At 40.8% G+C, this 23,917-nt stretch overlaps 1 protein-coding gene and 1 long non-coding RNA gene across 2 annotated transcripts; one reads left to right on the top strand and one right to left on the bottom strand.

Moving 5' to 3' along the window:
- Positions 1-479: 479 nt before the first annotated feature.
- On the bottom strand, positions 480-20,415 carry ZBTB21 (zinc finger and BTB domain containing 21). Its single transcript, XM_069785060.1, has 2 exons — positions 20,293-20,415; positions 480-8,799 (listed from the first exon to the last, which is right to left on the bottom strand). The coding sequence occupies exon 2, from the start codon at positions 8,784-8,786 to the stop codon at positions 5,610-5,612; it is 3,177 nt and encodes a 1,058-aa protein (XP_069641161.1). The 5' UTR covers positions 8,787-8,799; positions 20,293-20,415; the 3' UTR covers positions 480-5,609.
- Positions 20,416-20,458: 43 nt separating this feature from the next.
- On the top strand, positions 20,459-21,333 carry LOC138685652 (uncharacterized). Its single transcript, XR_011325005.1, has 2 exons — positions 20,459-20,568; positions 21,034-21,333. It is a non-coding gene; the product is annotated as an uncharacterized lncRNA (long non-coding RNA).
- Positions 21,334-23,917: the final 2,584 nt, after the last annotated feature.

Raw genomic sequence — 23,917 nt, 5'->3', positions numbered from 1 at the left:
TCATGGGAATCTACACACTACATTCCCACACAGGAGTTTTTGAAGAGGGAAATACACACAGCAAAACTGCTTTCGATGAGAGCACTGCAAAATACCATCAACATTCCTGACTGTGTATTTTCAAACGTCTGGTTCGATCCAGTTTTAGATGAAAGATATACTCAGTTGATGTAACCTTTCTTCCAAAAAGTCCCATTTTAATCACTGATTGCATAGGAAGCAGAATTTGGGCTGTGTTCAAGTTTTAAAGAGATTGTCTAGAGCAATTGGTTTTCTTGTATTTTCCAGTAAAAGGTTAGGTGGGGCACTTACTAAAACAAACAAAAAGCCATTATTTTAGTAATGTAAAAACTATCATTTACATCCAACAAATAGATCAAAAGATGTTCTTTTATAAACAAAATTCCCATCTCACAGACACAATGGTATGTACAATAACATCACACTTCGCCAAGAGATTCCAGTATAAGACACAGTAATTCAAAAGAAACAAAGTGTAAGTTTATTAGACGCCAACATTTCTTAGTTAAGATCTAAGTAAAGAAAACACACAGTAGAAAAAGTTGTACAAAGCAGCAATGGATTTACATTACATTAAAGAAAAAGTTACCCTAAGCTATTAAGTCTCAGTCCTAAAAAAAGTAAAAACTCATCCTGGCGTATTGAACTGATACAGAATGACTATAAGGTATACAGGATTATAAAACCAGCTTCTTTTGTCTTATCTCTATAATCCTTTAAAATGACAAGTGATTTTGTGTAACTAATCGGAAAATTCTATAGCAAATATATTGGATAATTCCTATTTCTAGAAACTGTAGGAAACTATTCCCCTGTACCCAAGCACTAAAAGTGTTCCCATTTTCCTGCTTTTTAAAAAGGGACACTGTCAAGAATAATCCTTGAAATGCGTACTTTATATGTATTTTGCATGTTACATTGCAAAATATAGTTTGTTCTGGTTTTAGGTACATAATTTAATTAAAGATGCTGCTGCAGTAGTGGGAAGCTTGTGTTTTTAAAAGGTAATGTGTATCACTGAGAAACTGGAGAAGGAAAAATGGATTGAGTCCTTTATTCTGGAATAGTGAGAGAAAAAGCAACATGAAAAATAAGCTCAACCCGTAGAATTCAGATACATTTTTCAGACATCCTTGCAACAATTGAGGATGCCCTTAATAGGCTTTAACATGCCCAAGCAGCTCAAGCGTTATGACTCAGTTCATGTTTTTAAATTCTTTGATTTTATGAATATCAAGTATTCTTAATACAGATAAGTACATTTACTGTACACAACTTTTCTCTTGATAGTGTCCCTTCATGTACAACAGTTATAGTACAGTTTTTCACAAGTCATTTTAAATAACCAAGAATCAATGACATTAAAAAATACTATCAGGCTGTGTTCAACAACAACAAAAAAAGATTTTAACACTGATTCATTAACAGCAACATTTAAAAAAAAAACAAAACCAAACCAAAACCCTAAGCTTGCTTTGATTTTTATCTAAATCTTCTGGTAGGAAAATGTAAACAATTTTATTGAACAGTATAGGCACATGCCAGATTACAGGCTCATGCCAGATACTTGCACCCTCACTGTTAGTGCCAAGAAGTTAGGCATAGTCTGTCCTTATCCCATGTGAGGAACTTCTAGTTTTATCACTGGAAGCTTGGAACAAAAACAGAGCACATGTAGCTTCAGACCAAACCCGCATGTCCTACTTGGGGGAAAACAAACAAACAACATCAGACAAAAAACCTACTGGAAGTCACTACAAGGCCTGCTTAAATAGGAAATGCAGGAACAAGTCTCTTACAGCTGTGTTTTGGTTCGGGGATAAGGCTACATCTCCATTCTGAAATACGCAAGACAAACTCTAGTGTCACCCACTGCTTCAGCAGGTTATCTGCTCTATTAACTGTCACAGGGTGTTTCACTCCCCCTTACCAAAAAAAAAAAAAAAAAAGAGTAGAGACAGCATTATTACTAGTTCATGTCCTTTGTTTTTGTAAAACTGCAGAACTATACCCTACTTTTATATGCAGTTTTTATGTAGAGAAAAATACATTTTAACTTTTGGTTCTAGGACTTAAAGAAAAATCTGTATGTATTTTTCTGCCATTGCTCACTTTCAAGGTTGATCATGGTCCCAATTTAGCAACGAACTTAAGCACATGTTTAAAAAAAATTAAGACTCATCTTAATGGAACTTAACCATAGGCTTAGACGCTTTGCCAACACAGTGCCTGAAAGAAAAAAGTCCCCAAACAAAATACATTTCATGGCTCAACCCTGCTCCTCTTAAATGCAAAAGAAGTTTCCACTGTACTTCCAATGAGGCAGGATAGTTCTCTGAGATTTATCTGACAGATTATAAAAATAGAAAAAAAAAAGAATTAAAGATTCTAATCTATATATTAAAACATCTGCACATTCCTGTCACAAATTTTAAGAAAAAAAGCAAAACACTTTTTATATTTAACAAGACCTCTAACTTTGTGTCACTTTAGTACACAGCTACAAAATTAAACAATATATGATGAAGACAGGCTTTTGTATCAATAAATTTGCCTTTTATTTTGGCTGTTGCCAAACTAGACACTCTTGAAAAGACCTTTATTTATAAACAAGCAACTAACATTTTTCCCATAATTTAACTTTTAAACATATATTAAAGTTATATAAGTGGAAGCATATTTATTCCATATCCTCCAAAATAAACACTTCTATCAAGGGCTTTTTAAGATACTGTATAAAAGCTAATAGAAAACCAGAACTGCTATATAAACATCTCATATTTAAACTTCAGAGATCCTGAATTCCTTTACTAAACAATAGGAACCAAATTAAAAAAACCAAACACAAAACACGCTCAAAGTTAAAAACAAAACTTAAAAAAAACAACAACAAAAAAACCAAACCCCCAAACAAAACAACTAAAAAAAGCTTAGAAGGAGGCTATTTAGACCAAAAATATTTTATGGATTTTTTTTTTTTATAATACATAGTATACTAGGAAAAAGGTCAAGGTTTCTTCAAAGATGTTGCACAAGCTTTTGATTTAAAGTGTGTGGAATTTATCATCATATCACATGGAAGAATCCCAGTTGGAAGTTAGATGACTATGACATAGCTGAACTAGTTGCCATCTTCCTTTAGAAAGCACACTGATTTTTAAAAGGCTACATATAAACTTTCAGACTGTTGTGTAGAGGAATCATTGGCGAAAACTTAGGAACATTTTTACAAAAACATGTTCATATTTTATATGCACAGGTTTCTTAAACACATTTAAAGGACACTTAGCAAAGCTTTATGTTTTTCTGATTTTGTTACACCAGGTTAAGTGCAATAACCATTTTATTTTGAAATTGTTTCTGGTAAGAAAGAAATTTAGTCTTATTAGGTGGAATAAAAAAGTCAGTAACTAGAAATGTCACTATTAAACTAGTACCTTGTTTTATTGCAATGGCACCGAAAGAGTTTAACTGATATTCTAACAAATTAGCGCAATCATATTCAGCTACAATTTGCCTGAAAGAGGACAAAAAAGAACAACACATTACTATTAGAAGTGTTTAGTAACAATTTTAGATTTTAATAAAAAATTAAACAGAAGAGGCTTGAAACTAACATTGCGATTTTTTTTGGTAGATGATAAAAAGTCAGGGGTCCATCCTGAGCCAATTCTTTTAAACTTAACTTACAGGAAAAATAATTAAAAAAAAAAATCTGTTGGAAAAAAATGGTGGCACACTTGGGCTTTCACTGAGAAAAATCTACTCCTATGCGTGCCTAACTAAGGATGCCCATCCTCAGATTCTTAGGAGTTACACTTGTGCTTAATTTTGCTAAATCTTGGTGTCAGCTTGCAATTCTTCTTACTTTTGAGTTTGGGATGCTGAAAAAAAATTCACAGTTACATACAGAATTAAAGCCTTGCTCCTGCTCCCCCTGAAACTGGTGACCAAACTCCTGTTGCTTTCAGTGAACACAGACTGGGCTCTGACTATGTAGTGTGGAATGCAATCCCCCTCTCCCAAGCTGCACGGGGTAAAGTTGGTCAGGATCATAAATACTGTTTGCATCATTTATGTTCACTTTAATCCATCACCACTCCATTAAGTTTAAATTCTAGCAGAAGAATTTTTCAGTGTTAGTTTTCCACCTACTTCTGGGTAAATATTTCTTTTACTTACAGAATAATTTTGGACCCGTACTATAGCTTCTGGTAAATATCTATGATCCTACTTACATTAACTGCTCCAGTTGTGATTTGAGGTAAAATAATGGAACTACACAGAATATCTGCAGCCCATTATTACCACGATTTTCAACAAATTAGAAAATTGCAACACAGTATCACATATGATAGAAAGCGACAGAAAGAAATACTCTATGCATTGTATTCATAAAATGCAGTGATTGTAGTGTGATGTTTTTTCCTCTGCTTTGAGCTGGATATGTATGCTTAATACAAATTTCAAATACATACTTCTTCATTTATACAGGTGTCTATATAAATATTTACATTTTTAGTTTTTGTTAAAACATATCTTTGTACTCATGGCCAAGCTTATTACTGTGTGTAGGAACACAATTCATCTTCCGTCCCTTAATGAGCTCTCTTTTTTTGATTTAATAGTTATACATTCCTTTGTAGTTAGAAATACAAACAGTTGTACAAATAGTGGAACAAAATTATGAAACTTGTCTGACATCCATTCAATCTTAGTTCATATTATAAACAGTACCATTTGCATTATGATGGCTGTTAATACAACGACTTTAGCTACCGAAGTATCTATAGTAAATTAGTCTTTGGGACATTATATAAAGCAAAGTACCCCCTCCCCCAATTTTCCTTAGAAACTTATAATTAAATGGCTGAAAGCAGGCTTGCTGCTACTTTTTATATAAAATCTTAGTAATAATATTGCTGACTTTAGAGTCTATTTTAATTTGCACAAGTTCCATATAACAACAAAACAATTCTATGATGCCTTAAAATACCAAACATTCGTATCCAATAACATCAGGATTACTCAAACTTGAGGTTTATTTGTTATTGCTAAAGGTTTCTAAGACCTAAGTCAATACAGCAAGACACTCCATCCACTTCCTCCCTAACTGCAAGTGCATGGCAACTATTTATATGGAGCTTGTGTGTTGGTTTCTTTTAAAAAAAAAACTAATGAAGTTGGTTACAGTATTTCACTACTATAAACTCACAGTTAGAATCCAAATTGTTGTTGCTCTTTCATTTAATATATAACTTTTTATATAATACACACGCACACGCCAACATCACAGGATGAAGATCCATGCATACAATCCAGATGTGATCGTATTTCAGTGTTAAAGGAAATAAAAACTATTCTGTTACTATTAATCCCAGACCACAGTATTATAAATTCCTCTGCTTTCTACCTAATAACCAAGTTAGTTTACCTTAATCTTCAAATCCAAGCAGCATCACAAATTCCACATTTTTCATCATCGTTGTCATTGTTTTGATCCTCTTAGATTTCTAGTTTATACGGCATACATCTGAGATCCTGAACACAGCCTCCACTGAACCAGCTTTTTAAGGTATCTGTTAAAGCTAATTGTGTGTCTGTTCATGGCTCCAAAGACTAAAAGCTGTCTTGAAAGTCCTGTGACAGAGTTTACACATGTATTGTCTTTTGAATGTGATAGCTGAGAGTGGTGGAGCATGATAGAAGAGTGTATCTGACTCCTGCGGTACAAATAATTTTTCAGTAGTAGTGGAGCTTTCAGACAAGCCTGTCGGACTATCAGGCTCCAAAGGCTGGATTTTGGGGAGGGGTGGGGGTGGAGGTAAGGGTGGTGGTGATGGGGAATTAGCTGGTGGACATATCTCAGGCTCCTTATTTGTGGACTCCTCTGCAGCCTGTGACATATGAGACTGGAAGTGACTCCACAGCCGGAAATTGGTTCGGAAGGCCTTGTTACACACATGACAAATAAATGGCTTCACAGAGCATAAGAGCTCTTGGTGACGCTCCAGCTGTTTGCGTACAGTGAAAATCTTTCCACACTTTTCACAGGGCCACAAACCAGCATCTTTGTTAGAGACTACTTCCTTAGGCTCCCTGCTCGTTTCAGTGACCTCATCCTCTATATCATCTGCAGGCTCTTCTTTGATCTGAATTTTAAACTGCTTGGAAACACTTAAGTCTTCAGGTAGGCATGAGGAATCTTCAGAATCAAAATTTATTTGTTCTGATGAATCACTGAATACACCATCTTCCTTTGCAGCAACAAAATTGTTCATTTTATTGGATTCTGACTGAGGAGGCAATCTTGATGAACTAGTTATTTCTCCATTGTGATCCAGGATAGGTAAAGAAAAGTTCTCTGATGGAGCCATTGTGTTTTGATTGTGAACTTCAACTTGATGACGCCAAATACTAAAGGATGATTTAAAGCTACGCATACACTCAAGACAAGTAAGTTTCTTGTATTCACACTTGCTTTCGTGCTCATGCGTCAGCTCTGGAGAAGAAAATCTAAGGCTGCAGTAAGGACAGACAGTAGCATTTCTACAGAGTCGCTCATGATTTCCCTGTTCAATAAGTGAAGAGAGCTTAGCATTGCAGAGACGGCACTGATAAACCTCTTTGTTTTCTACTGGAGTTTCAATATGAATATGATCTTTCTGCTTAGGAGCCTTATTCCCTCCAACTGGTTTCTCCCCTGGGTGCATTTTTATGTGCTGTTTAAATTGCGAGAGGAAACGATAAGCTTTCCCACAGTAGGTACAAATATAGGCTCCTTTGGTTCTCGATCTTAAATTCCTTTTGATGACTTGTTGTGCTTGTGAAGCAGACTGTCCCTGAAAACCTTGCTTGCCACGTCTTAGTTTAACAATTAGAGCTTTTTTAATTTCTCTCTCCCTCACTATATCGATCAGTTTTCTTTGGAATTTTTCATCCAAAACAGCATGCGAACTGGAAGCTGGTGAGGGATTCTTCACAATTCCATGTTGTGTCTGGCAGTGCGTCCACACTTTGAAATTTGTGTGGAATCTCTTGTGGCATATGTCACAAGCATAGGGCTTCTCTGGATTATGATACATGTTAACATGACGATGAAGACCTGCTGTTGATCTGAAAATTTTAAGGCAGTGCTTACATTTAAATTTCTTATTTGGTCTTGCTTCTTCCATCTCGCTGTATTCATCTTTACTGACATCAGAATCAGGAAAATCAGTATCAAGGTGCGTAGGGCTTGAGCCTTCCTCACAGTTATCTTCTGACCCAGGAGAACCCTGCTCATCTGCCTTCAGTTTCTTAAATGGTAGTCTTCTATCAGCTTGAAATCTCCTTTTTGCTGGAAGTCTACTTGGTTCCTTATGATCATCCTCAGTTTTAAAAGGAAAGTCTTTATTTGTCGATGCTGAAGCATCACCCACTGTAACTCTTATTATTTCAGCAGGATCTGAAAGTGGACTGCTAGGTTCAGTTTTTATTCGCACCTCTGTGAGAGGGGAAGCAACCTCCCTATCAGTTGACTGAGAGGCACTGAAAGACCTAAGGCGATGTGGGTGTATTACCTGTGGTTTTTCATCTATGACTATCTTCTCTGATGACTCTTTCAAGGATGACTTTTGAGATACAACATTAAGTGTCTTCTGGGAATCATTAGTTCCCGGTGAGGAGGAGGAGGATACCTGTGAAGGTTTTAGGTCAACAGAAGGTGAGTAAATAGGAACCTGGCTGTCCATGGACAGTGACCTTCGAAGGAGACTTTTTACAAGTGGCCCACTTCTGTCAATACTTTGGTTTTCTGGACCAGATCCACTAGATGGGATTACTAGCCCTAACTTTGAGTAGTATAGCAAATTTCTGTCTTCACCTTGACTACTTCCCTTTCCTGCCTCTCGCAACAAAAATGTAGATTCTGATGCGCCACGCAGAGATAAGACTGGTGGACGCGGTCTTTTTAATGACATCTCTGCGGCCTTTCCTCTTAAAAGCTGACCACTGCTTCCTGGTTCATCGCTTGCAATTTCTTTCTCTGCTAAAGGCATTTGAGGCAGTACTGTGTTCCTTTTCACTAAACCACCTCTGCTCTGATCCTCCACAGTTCCAGAAGTTTCATGAACCTTGGTATAGCTCACAGGGCTTTCTTTCAGCCATCTCCTTTCAGTCAGTGATAAGTTGTGAAGGGTTTCAGTTGGTTTTGTTACTTGTGGCCTACTGCTAGTTTTGACAGCAACAGAGGGTGAAGGTTTAGAAGTATGGCTTAAATCATGTTGTGTTTGATTTATACTTTTCGCTTGTGCTTCAATTCTGTTCTGACAGACAATGACACTTCTCTTCTGAGAACTACTTTCATCTTCATCTTGATACAGTATTTTCTTAACAGGGCAAGCGGGAAAAGGAGCTTGAGGACTCTTAGAAACAATGTTTGTAAGAAAGGATATTCCAAGACTGTAGCCCAGTTCTTGCACAGCTGCAAGACTGCCTTTCTCAATGAACAAGGATGAAGAATAAATGTAGTTTAACACATTATCAAAAGCATCTGGCTCACAGAAGTCGAGTTGAAACACTGACTGAGACTCATTCTCCTTATTCGTGAACAGAGTCTGGAAGTACTCACTGCTGGCAGCCAGAACGTTTTTATGAGCTCGAAATTTCTGATCTCCTACTATAAGAACAACATCACACAGCTGTCCCTTTAGACGCTCCTCATTCAGTGCGCTTAGAAGTGAAATGGCATGCGCTGGATTTATGTAATGCAAGAGCCCCTCCATGATTCTGATGCTTCTGAAAAAGAACAACAACAAAAAGTTGTAGGTTGCCTTAGGTGAACTGTTGTTAGAGATAAAGTAAACACACCTAATCCCTCTGTACTTCATAAACTGGCTAAACCACCATCAACAGTGCTGAAGAAAACAGCTTGTTTGGAGGAAAGGTATGGGAATTAAAACAACACTGTTGGCACCAACAGATGCACGGGCACAAGAAGAACCAGCTCGTGCCCATTTTCAAACACACTGTTAATTGCTGGTCTTACACCAAGAATATTTATTACACCTAACTAACTCGGGGGGGTGGGGGGGTGGGTCAGTGCTCTCTTCCTGTAATACACCTGTCCGCGTGAAGGAACAGTTCAATCATTTCACTCTTGGTCATCTTGTTCTCAGCTTTAGCTTTATGAAGATCTATCTTGACAACTGCATTGATAAACTCTTGCATCAGATATCTAAAGCTTAGTTATGCCAAGTCACCTTTCTGAGGCTAAGCAACCCTGACAGTCTCCTGCTGACTAAACAAATTAATGGGGTTTTGTTGTCATTTTTAATAGGATGATGGAAAGGGCATTAATACTGGGAAGGAAGGAGGAAGCAGGATTATTGCCTGTAATCTAGATTAATTCATCATGTTTGCTTATGCTTAGTAAGTGTTGTTAATATATACTTCTAGCTATCAAATATGTGTCACTTATAACCGCACTGACAGGATCTGGTTTCTTGGAAACGTCACAACTGTAATTGAAGTATCCCTGCAATGCTTTGTTCTAGCTTAAAAGCAATCAGAGAACTGAACTCCCCATTTTCTTCATTAGCATAAAAGCACTTTATGCCCACAGGCCATATACTTGAGGAAGTTACCCATGAATGCATCCAAGAATACAATAAGGACAAATTAAACTGCAGTGCAGAAATCTCCATGCTTCAAAACACAGCCTACTCTGTACTGCAGGATGGCTCAATAACTCAATAGACTGCTCCTGATTAAATCTTAACAAAAGAAGAGAATCAGGTTTTAAGTTAGTTTAAATAAAGAACTTCTGTGGCATGAATTGAAATTTATGTATCTGTGCACATGCACACACAGAGAGAAATCAGCAATATCCAATTTGCTTTTTTTTCATGGACACTTTTACAATTCTGTTCAAGTTAACCTGTAAGAATTTTACACTACCTTCCTCCATCGTGGTAGTAAAACAGGTCAATAATGTGTCTGTTAAAAGCAATTATCTTCTTTTTACAGCTGATTTGAGAAACTACTCTTTAGTTTATATCATGGTTTAGGCCCAGCCAGTAACTAAGCACCACAAAGGTGCTTGCTCGCTGCTCCCTGCCCCCGGTGGGATGGGGAGGAGAATCAGTAGAAAACATTAAAAACTCATGGGTTGAGGTAACGACAGTTTAATAGGACAACACAAGGAGAGAAGAAATAATAATAAAAATATACTAGTAAAAGAATATATGAAGCGAGTGATGCACAATGCAATTGCTCACCACCCGGAACCCAATGCCCAGCCCGTTACTGAGCTGTGATCTCTCCCCCCCCCAGCTGGCTCCTCCAATTTATATACTGAGCATGACGTCATATGGTATTGAATATCCCCTCAGCTAGTTCAGGTCAGCTATCCTGGCTGTGTCCCCTCGCAGCTTCTTGTGAAAACTAACTCTATCCCAGCCAAACCCAGACAGTTTATAACTTCTACCCGATGTATGTTATTACAACAAAAAGGTTTCACTATTCATCAGCTTACAAGCAAAACTGAAAAGTTTATCAAAATAAATAACACTATTAAGAAGCTGTAACCCCATGATTAATAAATGAGGGTGGTAAATCTTACAACTAATGGACATAAATAAGTGATCAAAGTCTAAATTGGTATGATTGAGAAATGACTTAAAGGGTGCTGCATAAAGTGTCTCAAGGCATTGATCATATCATAGGACTCAGCTACCACTTCTGCACCTGAAAATATTGAATGAGTTAATAGTGTCACGACAATAGCGAAAGCAGAATTGTTTCCTCACCAGATCTGTCTTTACTGAGTGTTTCAGTGTCTTGCAGTGTTCATATACACTAATTTATCCTTAACTCATCTCAGATAGTTATAACACATCATCCCCCCACATCTCCATCTAAAAAGAGCAGAGCAGTCAAGCTACTATGAATTTGAGAAACCAACCTGTTTTGGTTTGGTTTCTATGTTTTGCTCAAAAGTACTGTCTGGGGGTGTGTGCACTACCCATCTCCTTTGTGAATGTCACTGCAGTTTGCAGTGGTGGAGTATGATTGGCTCTAATCCAGTCTCATGGTCTGAGCACTCATTAACACTTGGAGTGTTATTAGAACAAGTGTTCCAGGAATGCATCTTTTCCTTTAGCTTCATCTGAAACAAACTGAGTTTGCAAACTCAAGTGATTCATCTGGGATGCAAGTTGCAGCATGATATATGGAGGTAACAGATCAACAGTGGGCTTAGGAAGGAAACTTGAACTAAACCAGTATTGTAGAGACACCCAATAGATGTTGCTGCAGAACCCATACTTCACGGACACAGTGGGAAAGGAGTATATTAGTTAAATGTTTTGAAATATTTTCAAATCTTTCATTTTAATCTGCTTTACCCAGGCCTTGTGTTTTGTGTAAGACATTGCAGAATAAACTTCATGTAATTACTATGTGTTCCTTTGTCCACTGTAGCACAGTAATTCTGTTAGTAGAGATGGGTGTAAAAATCCAGACACCCGAAGCAGAATCCAATAGTCATCCATCCTTCTTTCCATTCTCCTTTTTTACTCGTAGAACACCTTCAATTTATTACATTAAACAAGACAGAGATAAGCATCCCACTACAATCTTCCCTTTCGGTCTCAAAGCACAGTCTCTTCTGCGCAGTGAAGGAGGCAGAGTTCTTTGGTGCAATGTAACTCTGTCACTTTAACAGTAACCAAGGCTGCAATGTACACAAATGGCAAGGGACCAAATTAATCCTGCAAAGGCAGCTTTAATCCTGGTATTTCCTAATTCAGGTGCTTGACTTTCAGCTTAACAGCCTTTAAACACAACAGTCAGAAATAAAACAAGCTATGATACTTTAAGAAACAAAACCAGAACTGGTTTGCAGAATCATTTGAAGACATTTACACAGATCATCTGAAAGCCTGAAATACTTAGATGTAAAAAACCCCCAAAGATTACCGAAGTAAATGTACAATGTATTAAAATTTCACTACATAAACACTTTTCCAAGACATTCCTGCTCTCTTCTGTTCATCTTATCTGCACACTGCAGTTCACTCCTCCTTCAGCTGTGCCAGTACAAATATTTGCAGGCCTGTATTACACAGCAGATCAGACAATAAATAAAAACCAATTACTTCTTTTCAAATGCTGGCCAATTTTTATATTAAACCACAATCTCAAAAACAATTGCATTGGCATAACTGAAGAGGCAGCAAACGGTGGCAGCAGAGCAGCTATAGGACTATGCAACAGCTTGTCATCAAAGCCAATGCTTGGCTGACTGCACTCAGCCCTGACACAAAAGGTGTGCCTAGCTATTGTATAGGTAACAGAATTATGGCAGTCTCTTGTAATACTAGATTTGATTCCAGGTGTTTGAGGACTCATACTTCCTCAGCTGAAGATTATTTTGCCGTTAACTACCTAAGCTCTTTCCTGCAGATCATCTGCTTCTATTCCCTCCAACCATTTCTCCAGCCATATTCACTACTGACTGGAAACAAAGCTCTTTCGTCTTTTCTTCCATGATGTTCAGGCGACATCAAGGAAACAGTAGGAGCATATCAGAAAATCTCCCATTGTCCGTGTTCAGGTGCCACATGCTATAGCAGCTGCTGGTCCTCAGGAGGAACAGTGACAGCAAGACTCCAGACCCAGGAAGGGCAAGTGCAGCAGAAGCACCTGCAGCCTTCCTTCAGGAGGCAAAGAAGAGATTTTAGTGTCAAACTTCAAGCCCTCTACTGATCTCAGCAAACTAGACTTCAGAAACCTAAGTACCATATTTGGTACAAGATTTATTTTATTTTATTTTTTGAACAAGGATAGAAAAAGACACCTCTACTATTTCAAAATTACTTTCTACAAAAAGGAAATCTACCTGGGAAAGCTCTTCACAAGGAAAGGGTGAAAAAGTTTAATCTTTGGCCCAGCAGTTTATTGAGCTTCAACAGCTACCTGCCTTTGAAGTGGTAGTTCCCCTTCCTTTCCTCTGTCCCTTACTCTCACATCTCCTCCTCCCAGCCCTGTGGTACCCTCCTCTTCCTTTCACTGGCTCTGCTGCTCATTTCATCCCCCAGTAAGTTGATTCAGCTCCCTCAAATGAAGCAGAAAACAAAAAAAAATCAATCCATCTTTTTATATGTTTGCTATTTTTATAGGTTAGGAGCTTAATCAGCTCACTGAGAGGTCAGATGAGCATCAGAGTTGCAGCAAGAGAAGCCAAGAAACTACCCATTCTTTGTCAGCAAGTTGTTCAATCAGCTTTGCCCACCTGAAACTTCACCTTCAGAAACAACATAGTCACCGATGCTGAAACTTTACAAATAGAATCAGGCAGATATTTGTGTGAACAATTTCAGCATAACTTGCAAATACGCAAGCAACTAAAATAAGATGTTGATGTTGCCTGCTGACTTCCCTTACGACGACGTAGCTGTCAGCTAAAAGCTATACTAATAGCATGTTGAGGGTGGCGGTGGGAAAGACGATGTTCTGAAACACTTAATGAGAAGCAATGTTGCAGCAAGGCGGCGCCAGGGCTGTGAGAAACTGCAGTTGGAAGCAGAGAATACAAGGAAGGAGGAGGAAACACAGAGGAGATGGGCAACAAGGGAGACTGAACAGGGGACTTCAACAGGGAAAATATACATAAGAAGTGTGGTGGGAGCAAACCCACTAAAAAAACCCAAGAAACATGGATTATAAACTCAGCCAAGAAATGCAAGTGACTTCCCAGGGTATTCCCAGGTAAATGCAGGACTGTTGCACTCAGTTGCGAGCGCTTTGCAGAGGATTTGATGGCTCTGATAATTCATGTGCTGTTTCAGACACAAGGGGGGAAAAAAGTCCCATTACCCATCAGGAGTCCAGGTGCAAAAGCAACCTACACTGCTTAAAATTCTACTCAAGGATCCTATGCTGGATTTTATTATTTGAATTTGACAACAGTTTATTGAATCCCTCTTCTCCCATCAATAGCCTTTGCAATATAGATACTCTCCTACAGTCCATAGGAGACACCCCCCCCCCCAAGCTGTATGTAAAAGCTCCAAACCTGCAGAGCAAGATTGTTTGCACTTCTATAATCTTTTTCTAACTAAGTATTTGAGTGATCTCTTGCTGCAAGTTTGGGGATTCTGTCTTCCTCGATTTAACGAAATGAGATTTCAACTGCTACTGCTGTTCTCCACTGCAGACAATACTGCAAACTTTCTCCATGAAGACAAATGTTTTTCATTTCCAATAGGTCAGCAGCAAGGAGAGACTCACTAGTGTGAAGACAGGCATAAAATCAGATAAAGAATATATTTACTAGTGTGTGAAATTGATGTATTAATTTCCAACTATTTATCTTCCACACACACAGAAGCAGAAATATAGGGAGGAAAAGAAAAAATTCCGTAATATTGTGCAGTCTCTCTATTTTGCCCTCCACTAGAGAAAAATAATTAAGTTATCCTGATACAGACTAGAAATTCTCTTAGAAATTAGAGGCTACTTCCCACATTCAGGTCATACCCATAGTTTCACCAATTGACACTCAAAATAGCTCCTCCCGACTTGCAGCAACTACAAAATGTCAGAGTAACACCACAAAGCTCCACTTGTCAATCTCATTCTTGTTTACAAACAAGGAGCAGCTAAGGGTGCAATTTCATCTTACTCTCAGTCCAATCTAACTAGCGATTGCTCCTGCAAGGAGCAGTCCATGTCTCCTCCCCCACCAAGGAAGGACTAGCCTGCTGTCAGATCAGTAAACTGATCCAGCTGACCATGGGATTGCACAACTCCTGGATCTAAGGGAGAAAGGGCAGGAATGGGCACTGGCTGTGAGCTTTTCTGATTCCTGAGAGTTCACGAAGATTAAAACACACCAAGCTCGGTTTGACAAAATATTTGTCCTGGCCTCAATGCCTCGACTGAAAGGTGTATAACTCATCATCCAAATTCCTGTAAACTAAATCAAGAGACTAGAAATTTTAAAAATACCTTTCCCTAAGGAGTTCTTCAGTTTTCAGTCTCTTGAGCTTTGTAACATTGCCATTAAACTCTCTGATGGAACAAGACCAAAAGGCTTGATGGCCATACAATTTAAACAGCTACAAAAACCTCATCCCTGGGAATATTTTTGTATGATTTTTTGGTAAGAGATGCACAAAATCAAGAATTTGAAGAAGGGGACACACACACCAAATGTGTACACTTGTACTCTTTCTACAGGTTGACTTTATTATTTTATTGGTAATGCTGAGATATATTTACCAAATAGAATAATATTCAGTCATCTGCTTTACTAGATGAGCCACTCTTTCTTTGTTTAACTGGCCCAATTCACAATAAAATCTTGTCTACATACTGCTTTTCATTTTGCTGGTATAGTGAAAATGACAAACCCCAAATGTGAGCATATTTCTATTAATATAAAGGTGCTTTTTACAGGCATAATATATTTTAGATGGGAAGACAAGCCAATTATACCCATATAAGGTACTTTTCTATGAACAGGATTGTGTTTACACTGAGGTTTCTGTAAGAAAACAAGAGATGGGAGAAAAAGTCATGCACTTAATCTGAAACATGCAGAACTAAAATAAAAGCTGAGCCTAAAAAATTGCCAAGTGAGACACTTATGATTCAGGGAACACAGGTATCCTCCACCCACTGAAGTATCCAAAGAAAATGCCATTCAGCCATCATCTCCATTCAGCCATTGTTAATCATGGCCAAGATACTGGGAATACAATACAGGATACTGTAAAAAGGCAAAGACAACAGCAATTTTACATGAGTTTTACATAAGAGATTTACAAGGTCACGAAGAGCATGTGGAAGATTTTCAGCTTACTCAAAGTCCATGTGTATTTGGAGGTAGGCGATGTCTCTCATACTTCTAAAGAAAGAACAAAAACACTATATTTTTTCTTTATTCCTCAGAAGTATTTATGAGAAAGGAGCTGGTCCTATTCTTACTGAACTTCCAGGGAAGTTGGCCATTGACCTCAACAGCTGAAGGACTGTACTCAAGAGTTATGTCCTGGCACAAAATAAACTAATTCCTTTTGGTTGTGACAGGTAGATTAAGTTGTGGCAAACAGTGATTAGAAATCACTGTAATTCTGCTGCTTTTCCTTCCATGTTTCTTAATTCACTTTAAAAGGATTTTTGTGAGGTGTATTTACTGTACTAAGTACACTGGTTCTGAAAAATTATCTGAAGATACTCATGAATGTATTCAGACCAGAATGCCAAATAGTTCACCCCAAAGCAGCTCTCATGTTTTTTTGCTGGTGGGCACCCACCCTACTGGGACTACTGGTACACTCCTAGTTCCAGTGTATTGCGGTGTCAGGCCTGGTGCTGGCCTAGGCACAAGCCACACAGTGCCGGTGGGAAATCAGCGAGTCAGAGGGATGGGGAGCGAGGGGGTAGCAGGGACACTTACTGTCCCTCGTGTAAGAACTGTCCCTGCTCTAACCACAACTTATCAAAGAGATTACTGAGAATGAATTGCAACCTAAAGATTACTCACTGTTACGTGCTGATGTAGGATAAACCACACATAAGCAGATAAATGCTCCAAGACAAAAAAGGGGAAAATATTTCTTCCTTCCCAAACAATGCAATTTAATTTATACAAATTACTATGAACGGACAAGTTTCACAACATTTTTTTTTAAATTATTTGGCCAAAGGATTTTTCATGCCTTTTCATCACAGATTGTATGGAAAGATTTTGCACAACAAAGATGTGGTGTTTCACTAAATCTCAGAAGGAAAACTCACTGAACAATCAGGACTAGGTGATTTTAAAACTTTCTTATTTTTGATGGGCTGCAAGACTGCTGAACTGATGGTGGTAGGGGTGGTGGTAAAATGAGTTTAGGAAGGTAGAAAAGTTGTTTAACACTTTTTCTTATTCATAAAATATAGCTGACTATTCTAGAACAACATAATACATGAAGTAGCCAATAATCAAAGACAACAGATGATTTTTTTTTTATTGCACTGCTGAATGAAAGAAAATATAAGAGAACTACTGTCTTAAATACTATCATTAAGGAAAAAATTGGAAAAAAGATTACAGTACATAGACTAATATTAAAATCTACACAATAAATATTTGGGGAAAGCAACTCCCTCTGCACAGAATATCTATTTTTAAAGCAGGGCACATTGCAGTCTTTCCACTTGCAACAAATGATTTTGCTGCCTCTAAGATTTTTTTCTTCCCTTCTGAGGATCTCAGATCATTAATGCAGCAGAGTTCATTATGAAAACAGCTCACTTGCTCAAAAGTTGAGAGTTTCTTTTAATGAGAGCTGGAAATATCTGCAACTGTAGTGTGTGACTCACAGTGTAGCACCTCCCAGTGCAGTACAAACCATATGGTGGTTACAGCCCAACTTCCTCTCCCCAGCTCCTCCTTCCTCTATCCTGTAAGTCTACAATTGTTTATAGACTGTAGTTATCAGTTTTGCAGATAAAACAGCTGTCAAAACCTTGAAAACTATAATGGGAAATTACCTGATGTTTTTTGCAGGAACTGCTTCACAGCTACTAAGTTCAAAAAGAAACAACTTCAATACAGTACGAAAGCTCGTGGCTTTCTGTAAAGTAGTCCTTTTAAACCCAAATGTTGGCATGCTTCCAAGTAATTTTAAGGAAAGCATAGTCAGCCATTACTATGAAGGTGATCAGAGCACCAACTATTTAATTCTCTGTGTATCAGTATTCTCTCGCATCAACACAGAAAAAACACGAGCTCACAAACCCCAATCTCTTAGTGATATCAAGCTTCTAGTGATCTGGAGTGTTCTCAGTCCGAGAGGTGTGTTGAATCTGAGTCAGCTGACAGAGCATCACCCTGCCACTTGGAACCTACACAGTAGGAGAAGGAAGCACAAATGTTCACATTTATCATACTTGTGTACTATTAAATGTGCAGCACAAAGAGGACTTCAGGAACTTCTTATGAACTATTGCCTCTTTTTATATCAAATAAGAGTGCTAATACATACTAAAGGATAAGTTACCTTAAGCGTTAAAAAAGCACCCAGCTCATTATGACTTTAATCATGTTTTGGATCACAGGGCAATGTTGAAATTAGTGGAGGAGCAAGAGCTCCACTGAGAGCAAGAGGCATGGTCACTCACTCTCAGTTCCGATCCCCAGGGGTTACCTTGGCTCCAGCAGGCTCAGGAGAGCTCACAGCCTGACAAACCCCTGATAAATCCTGGTGTGGCACACACTGTTGTAGCTGAAAACTCCAGAGGCTGTAATTTGTGACATCTCCCTGCGAGTCCCTACCGAGAACATGCGAATGACAGTTCTTTAAACGTTCACAATCCAGTCAGGTTGGGTGGATTTTCTATAGGTAGAGTAAACCAAATGTTCTTATGAGATTACAACTGTATAGCGTGTGGGTAATAAAATTTCTGAGAGGAATGTCAGATCCCCTTCCACCCATGAGACGGCCTCATAATTTGTTTTTTTGCAAACAAGGTTTATAAAAACAGTTGCTAAAGTTTGCTCAAAACTTCCCCTCAAGAACATCAGCGTAACCCTGGTGGAAAATTTTAGTCAAAGCAGTTTGTTTGTCGGTTTGAGCAAAGTCAGAATAGAACACTATAATTGGCACTGTTCAGGCAATACAAGCATAAAGCAGTACTAGATTTACCTGTAATACATATTAACTACTCCTGATTTAATAGTGAAAGCCTTGTTGTACAAAAATACAGTTAAAAAATCTGTTTTGATATTAACATTTATCTAAGGAGAAAAATACTAACTGTAACTTAGCTACAAGATCTTCACTGTATTCACAAAAAGTTGCATGATTATGTAATTCATCGCAATCTCTTCTTACGCTTACAGCCTACCTACCTCTTACTTCCACTGCGAGTCCAACAACAAAAAAAACTGAAGAGCTTTTAAAACAAGTGGCATTTAATTATTAAGAGCTTACTCTGTACACAATGAAATTCCACAGTATTTCCTGTCTCGGAATAACTCCCTTAGATTCGGTTTTCCTGCTGTTCGATACTTTAGATGAGCCACATCCAATCTGGACACATGTGACAGTTTGGACTTTAAAGAGCATTAAGGTAAAATTCTCTCCGACAGCTGAGATCAGCTAAGACACCTTCCGCAGGTTTCTGCAAATGCACAGCACAGGCTGGCACAGGATTTTTCCACTAGACTACGAGATGTGCTTTTTCTTACTCATGAATAATATAGCCACAGAGCGCCTGGACTAGTAAAGCTACACTTTAATACCTGCATGTACTTATAGTCGCAGGAACCTTGCTGGACTGCCTTCCGCCCTGATATTTGCAGGCTAGCGCGGCTCTCCCTGCAAGACACACCGGGGAGGACCCATGGCACTGAGGCGCAGCCCTCCCGGATCCTCTGTCATGTTTCACAGTTCAGATCAGAGCCGGGATCTACCGGCGGAGAGCCGTGACCCGCAGCTCCCGCCGCCCCGCAGGTGGAGAGCCGGGGGGGGGGGGGGGAGTGTGTGTGTGAAGCGCCGGTACCACCAGGGCGCCCCGTCCCTCCCGCTCCTCACGCGGCCGTTGCGGCGGGGCGGGGCGGGGTAACCGCCTCCTGAGGCGGCGGCGGCGCCGCCCTCCCGCCGGGCAGGTGGGTGGGAGCACGAGCACGCGGGCGGGGGGTCCCGCGCTCCTTCCCGACACCCCACCCAGCCCCAGCGGGGAGGGGGGGCGCAGCCCCCGCGCCGCTCTCCTCCGCTCTCCACGCGGCGCCGCTCCCGCCCCGCCCGCCCGGCAACGGCGCCGCTCCGCATGCGCCGTGAGGCAGAACGACGACAGGCGCTGCCCGCCCCCCTCCCCGCCCCGGCCGCCGCGCAGGCGCAGTTCCGCGGGGTTCCGGCCGCGGGGAGGGAAAGGGAGGGGGGGCGGCGGAGGGAGGGCGCGGCACAGGCGCACGAGGGACAGCTGAAGCGGCGTGCGGGCGCGGAGCATGCGCAGAAGGCAGGCCGGCAGGTCTATGTGGCGGGCGTGTGCCGGCGCAGCGAGCACCAGCCGTTTCCTCCAAGCAAAGGGAGCATGCGCGGAGGCGAGGGAGACGAGTTTCGTAACCGGCGCAGGCGCAGTGCGCTGCTCGGGGACCGCAGCCCCGCTCGGTGGGGGGAAAAAAAAAAAACCACCTCAGAGTTACGTCAGGAAAAGACGCCTTTGTACACGGGGAGACCCATACGGCGCGGGCAGCCCCCGAAACGGGCGCGAGACGCGGCCGTTACTCACCCTCTCCGCCGCCGGCCGCGCCCCCCCCTGCTGCCCCCCTCGGCGCCTCCTTTCACGGTTCGCCCGCGCGCGCTGCTGCCACCGCCGTGATTCCATCCATCTTGAATTTGACGTCATCCCACACCAGGGATGAGGTCATCGAAGGGAACGCTCGTCACGTGCGCAGCGCTCCGATTGGCCGGCGGGGGAGCGGGGGGCGAGGCGCTGGCGCGGCGGGGAGGGTGGCGGTTGGAGACGGTTACGGGGGATCCCCCACCCGCCGCCCCTCCCCCACAGGTAGCGCGGCGGGCGGGAGCCCGAGCGCGAGCGCGAGGGGGGCCTTCCCGCGCCCGGCGCCGCGTGGCGGGGACGGCGCCAAACGCCGGAGTCCCGTCCCCGTTCCCCCACCCCCCCCCCAACGGCCCGCTAACGGCTGGGCGCGCGCGGGAGGGAAACTGAGGCAGCCGCGGGGGGCGCGGGCCGACACACGGTTGGGGGGGGGGGGCACGGACGCGGAGAGGCAGGTCCCCGTCGGCCCCTGCCGCCGTTGTGGGGCCGGTGTCACCGGTGGCGGTGGGGTTTGGTAGGGTGCCGCTGTGGTAACCCGCACCTCCTCCCTGGCCTGGGCACCGCGTACTGCGGGAAGGGGTGACGACCCTCTGCGGGCAGCGTTAATTTGCAGTTCGCCTAGTTTAACAGTCTGTTTCGTTGTGGTTTTTTAATTTTATTTTCTTTTAACCCATGTTTTTTTCTGAAACGTAGGGGGGAAGGTGCAGCGCGGTTTGCGAAGAAGCTCGGTGTCTAGTGGCATGCACGTGGCGGCCTCGCGAGCTAGTCCACCGTGGCCCGGTATTAACAGGGAGGCACATGGCCGGGCCCTGGTGGATTTTGGCTCCGACCCTTTGTAACTGCTGTACTCGTTCATCTTGATGTGATTCGAAAAATTACAATGGACATTATCGTTGCTTTAGGCTTGCTTCTCATGGAAGTTATCCACTTTGAATTAAATACCTGAATAGGGCTTTGTGCGTCAAAATACAAGTATTAAAACAGAAATCAGAATTATAAGGTTTCTCTTGTGTTTTTTTGAAAGCTAATCTGGCCCATTATCTTTTCATTAAGGACAGCTCAAATTCTAGAGATTAACATCTAATCCGCGTACACGTTTTCAAACAGTGTGCTTTTAGATATTCCGCTCGAGTCACAAATACTCTGAAGCAGCTGCTAGAATCTCTGTAATGCGTTTAGTGCTGCATTTAAACCTTTTTGCCAAGGTCTCGTTGCAAATGGGCTAAACCCTGTGTAAGAAAAATGTGATGTACCTCACCGGGTCCAGCTCCTCTCTCCAGATGTATTTTTTGTCATTGCTGGCTTTTCTGGTGGTTTTGCAAACTTGCTAAGCTGCCTGTAAAAGGAGTGGGTTTCTTCGTTCATGGAGTTGTGCCCCTGCTGCTTCTGTCCTGACGTGAGTGTGGCTGCGTGATGAACCGGCACAAAACCCAAGCAAGCTGCTTGGTTTCATCTGGAATGGTTCCCCGATCGGGTTTGTTGCGTGGGTATGCAGACAACTGCTCTGGCACAATAGGGCCTACTGTCGTGGTAATGGGAACAAACAACTAGGAAAGCAGTTGGATCTGTTCGCATAAACCAGTTTATGCAGTGACACTGGCTGTGCTGCCAGTGAAGTGTTTGTGAAACTAACCTGAGCTCGTAAATCCAGCAAGGCCCTGCTGACTTTTTTCATATGTACTGGGATGTTTCTCAGCCAAGCAGAAACAAACTGGTCTTGCATAATGATTTTCTTGTCCACCCTTCTCCAAAAGGGCCTGTGTCACACACAGATGGAGAGCCTTCATGCTGGAATTACCCTGCTGAAAAAATTGTGTTCTTTGAGGTGTACACACAGGTGTATAAGTATGTCTTACTGTGCAGGTATTTATTATCAGTATTTTTAATTTGTCAGTTTCCCTAGTGAAAGTGCAGCCATTAGAGTAGAGCCCATGTAGTGGCTCGTATAATACTGGCACCAGACAGCCATTATTCTCTGTAGTTCTTACCTTAAGCAGATGATTTGAGAAAATTTTGAACGTAATTCTCAAAGATTTTGTGGTTTAAAGGGACATAAGACAGTCTGACTGTACTTCATGATTGAGTCTGATTGACTTGAGGTTATTAAAGTTGTGTGGATGCCTTAATTCCCTGCAAGTCAGATTTTTCTTGGTTCTAATGAAATCTAGGCAAGGAATTCGTGCTGTAGAATTATTTGGGGTTTAAGTTGTCTCTAAGTAGGTTAATTTTGTCAAGGATACCATTCACAATTATTTGAATACTTTCTCGTTCTTCAAGAATAGCTTGTTTATGAACATTTTTTTCAAACATTTCTAATTTTAAATGCTTTGATGGAGCGCTTAGTTTGATATATTTTTCATCTACATGTGTGTGGTTGCAGCTGTTATTACCAGATGCATGTTTGTTGAGTGTAAGGTTTGTTTTTCATTCAGAGTATCCAATAGCTGCTCAGATTAACTTTTGATCATACTTGCCAGCAAGCTTAATCACTGGAATTTTTGTCAAAAACAACCCCTGCAAAACATAGAATGTAAAGCAAACTATTTTGAAAATGTGGAAGATTATACATGGACTTTGTAAGAAAATTTACATGTAAAAACTGAAACACTTGCATTGGTTGTATGTGTAAGTATGAGAAGTTACTATTTTTTGTGATGCAAATGTTGTACTATACGGCTAAGTTGTGTACTCTGAATAGTTTGGGGTTTTTAATGCTAACACTTGTTTCATTTTCAGTATAAAAATATTTGGAATAAAGTCATATACTGGAGCTAGGCTGTCTTTTTCTAGATCTGTAGTCTCATCCATTTTTTGATTTATAGACCCCTAAAAATTTTTCAGTGATGGTTTGGACCTGATGTGATTAAAACTGATGACATCAGGTTATTTTATTTTAGAGAGCTTTAGAAGTATCTCAGATACCCTTAGGCACTCCTATATTAGCAGCTGAGAAAGAGTTTTGTAGGGAAAAGCTTGGTTTGGGGGAAGAGAAGGGAGAGAGGTTAACCAAAGAAGAACGCACCTCAGAAGGAATGTCATGCAGTCTAGTTTTGCTTCGTTTCAGTGGGGGAACCTTGACCAAATATAGATGCTAAGATTTTTCATCTTGGTAAATTTCTTTGAGTCTTGTGTCCGTATAGAGAGGTCCCTTCTGTACTTTGATAGCTTTAGAGTATATGCTGCTGTGCATCCCCTCCTCCTAGGCTGCAGGGCTTTTCAAACGTTAAGGTTCTCCTGTAGCTGCTGTAATAGCAGAAATGCAGTACTTGAGGGACAGAGCGTTACGTCTTTCTTGTTTCCCACCAAAACCTCTGGAATTACACATATTGCAGAGGAAGACAATTAATCTCTAAGAAACTGCCTCCTCTCTCAGTTGGCCCTTAAAATCTTATCAGTGGAACAAATGCTAATGCTGCAGGACATGCTATGGTTGTTACCATGTTCCTTCAGATACCGGCTTCTATCCCAGAACTTCTGAGAAGTGATGCGCTGTTACTTGTGATCACAGAAGACACTTGAATGAACCAGTTCCTTTCAGCCACTATTGAATGCAGAAAATGTTTCTGGAAACACTAGA

The sequence above is a fragment of the Haliaeetus albicilla genome, chromosome 6, assembly GCF_947461875.1.
Source record: "Haliaeetus albicilla chromosome 6, bHalAlb1.1, whole genome shotgun sequence".
NCBI lineage: Eukaryota > Metazoa > Chordata > Aves > Accipitriformes > Accipitridae > Haliaeetus > Haliaeetus albicilla.
This window is presented reverse-complemented; position numbering and strand designations above follow the sequence as displayed.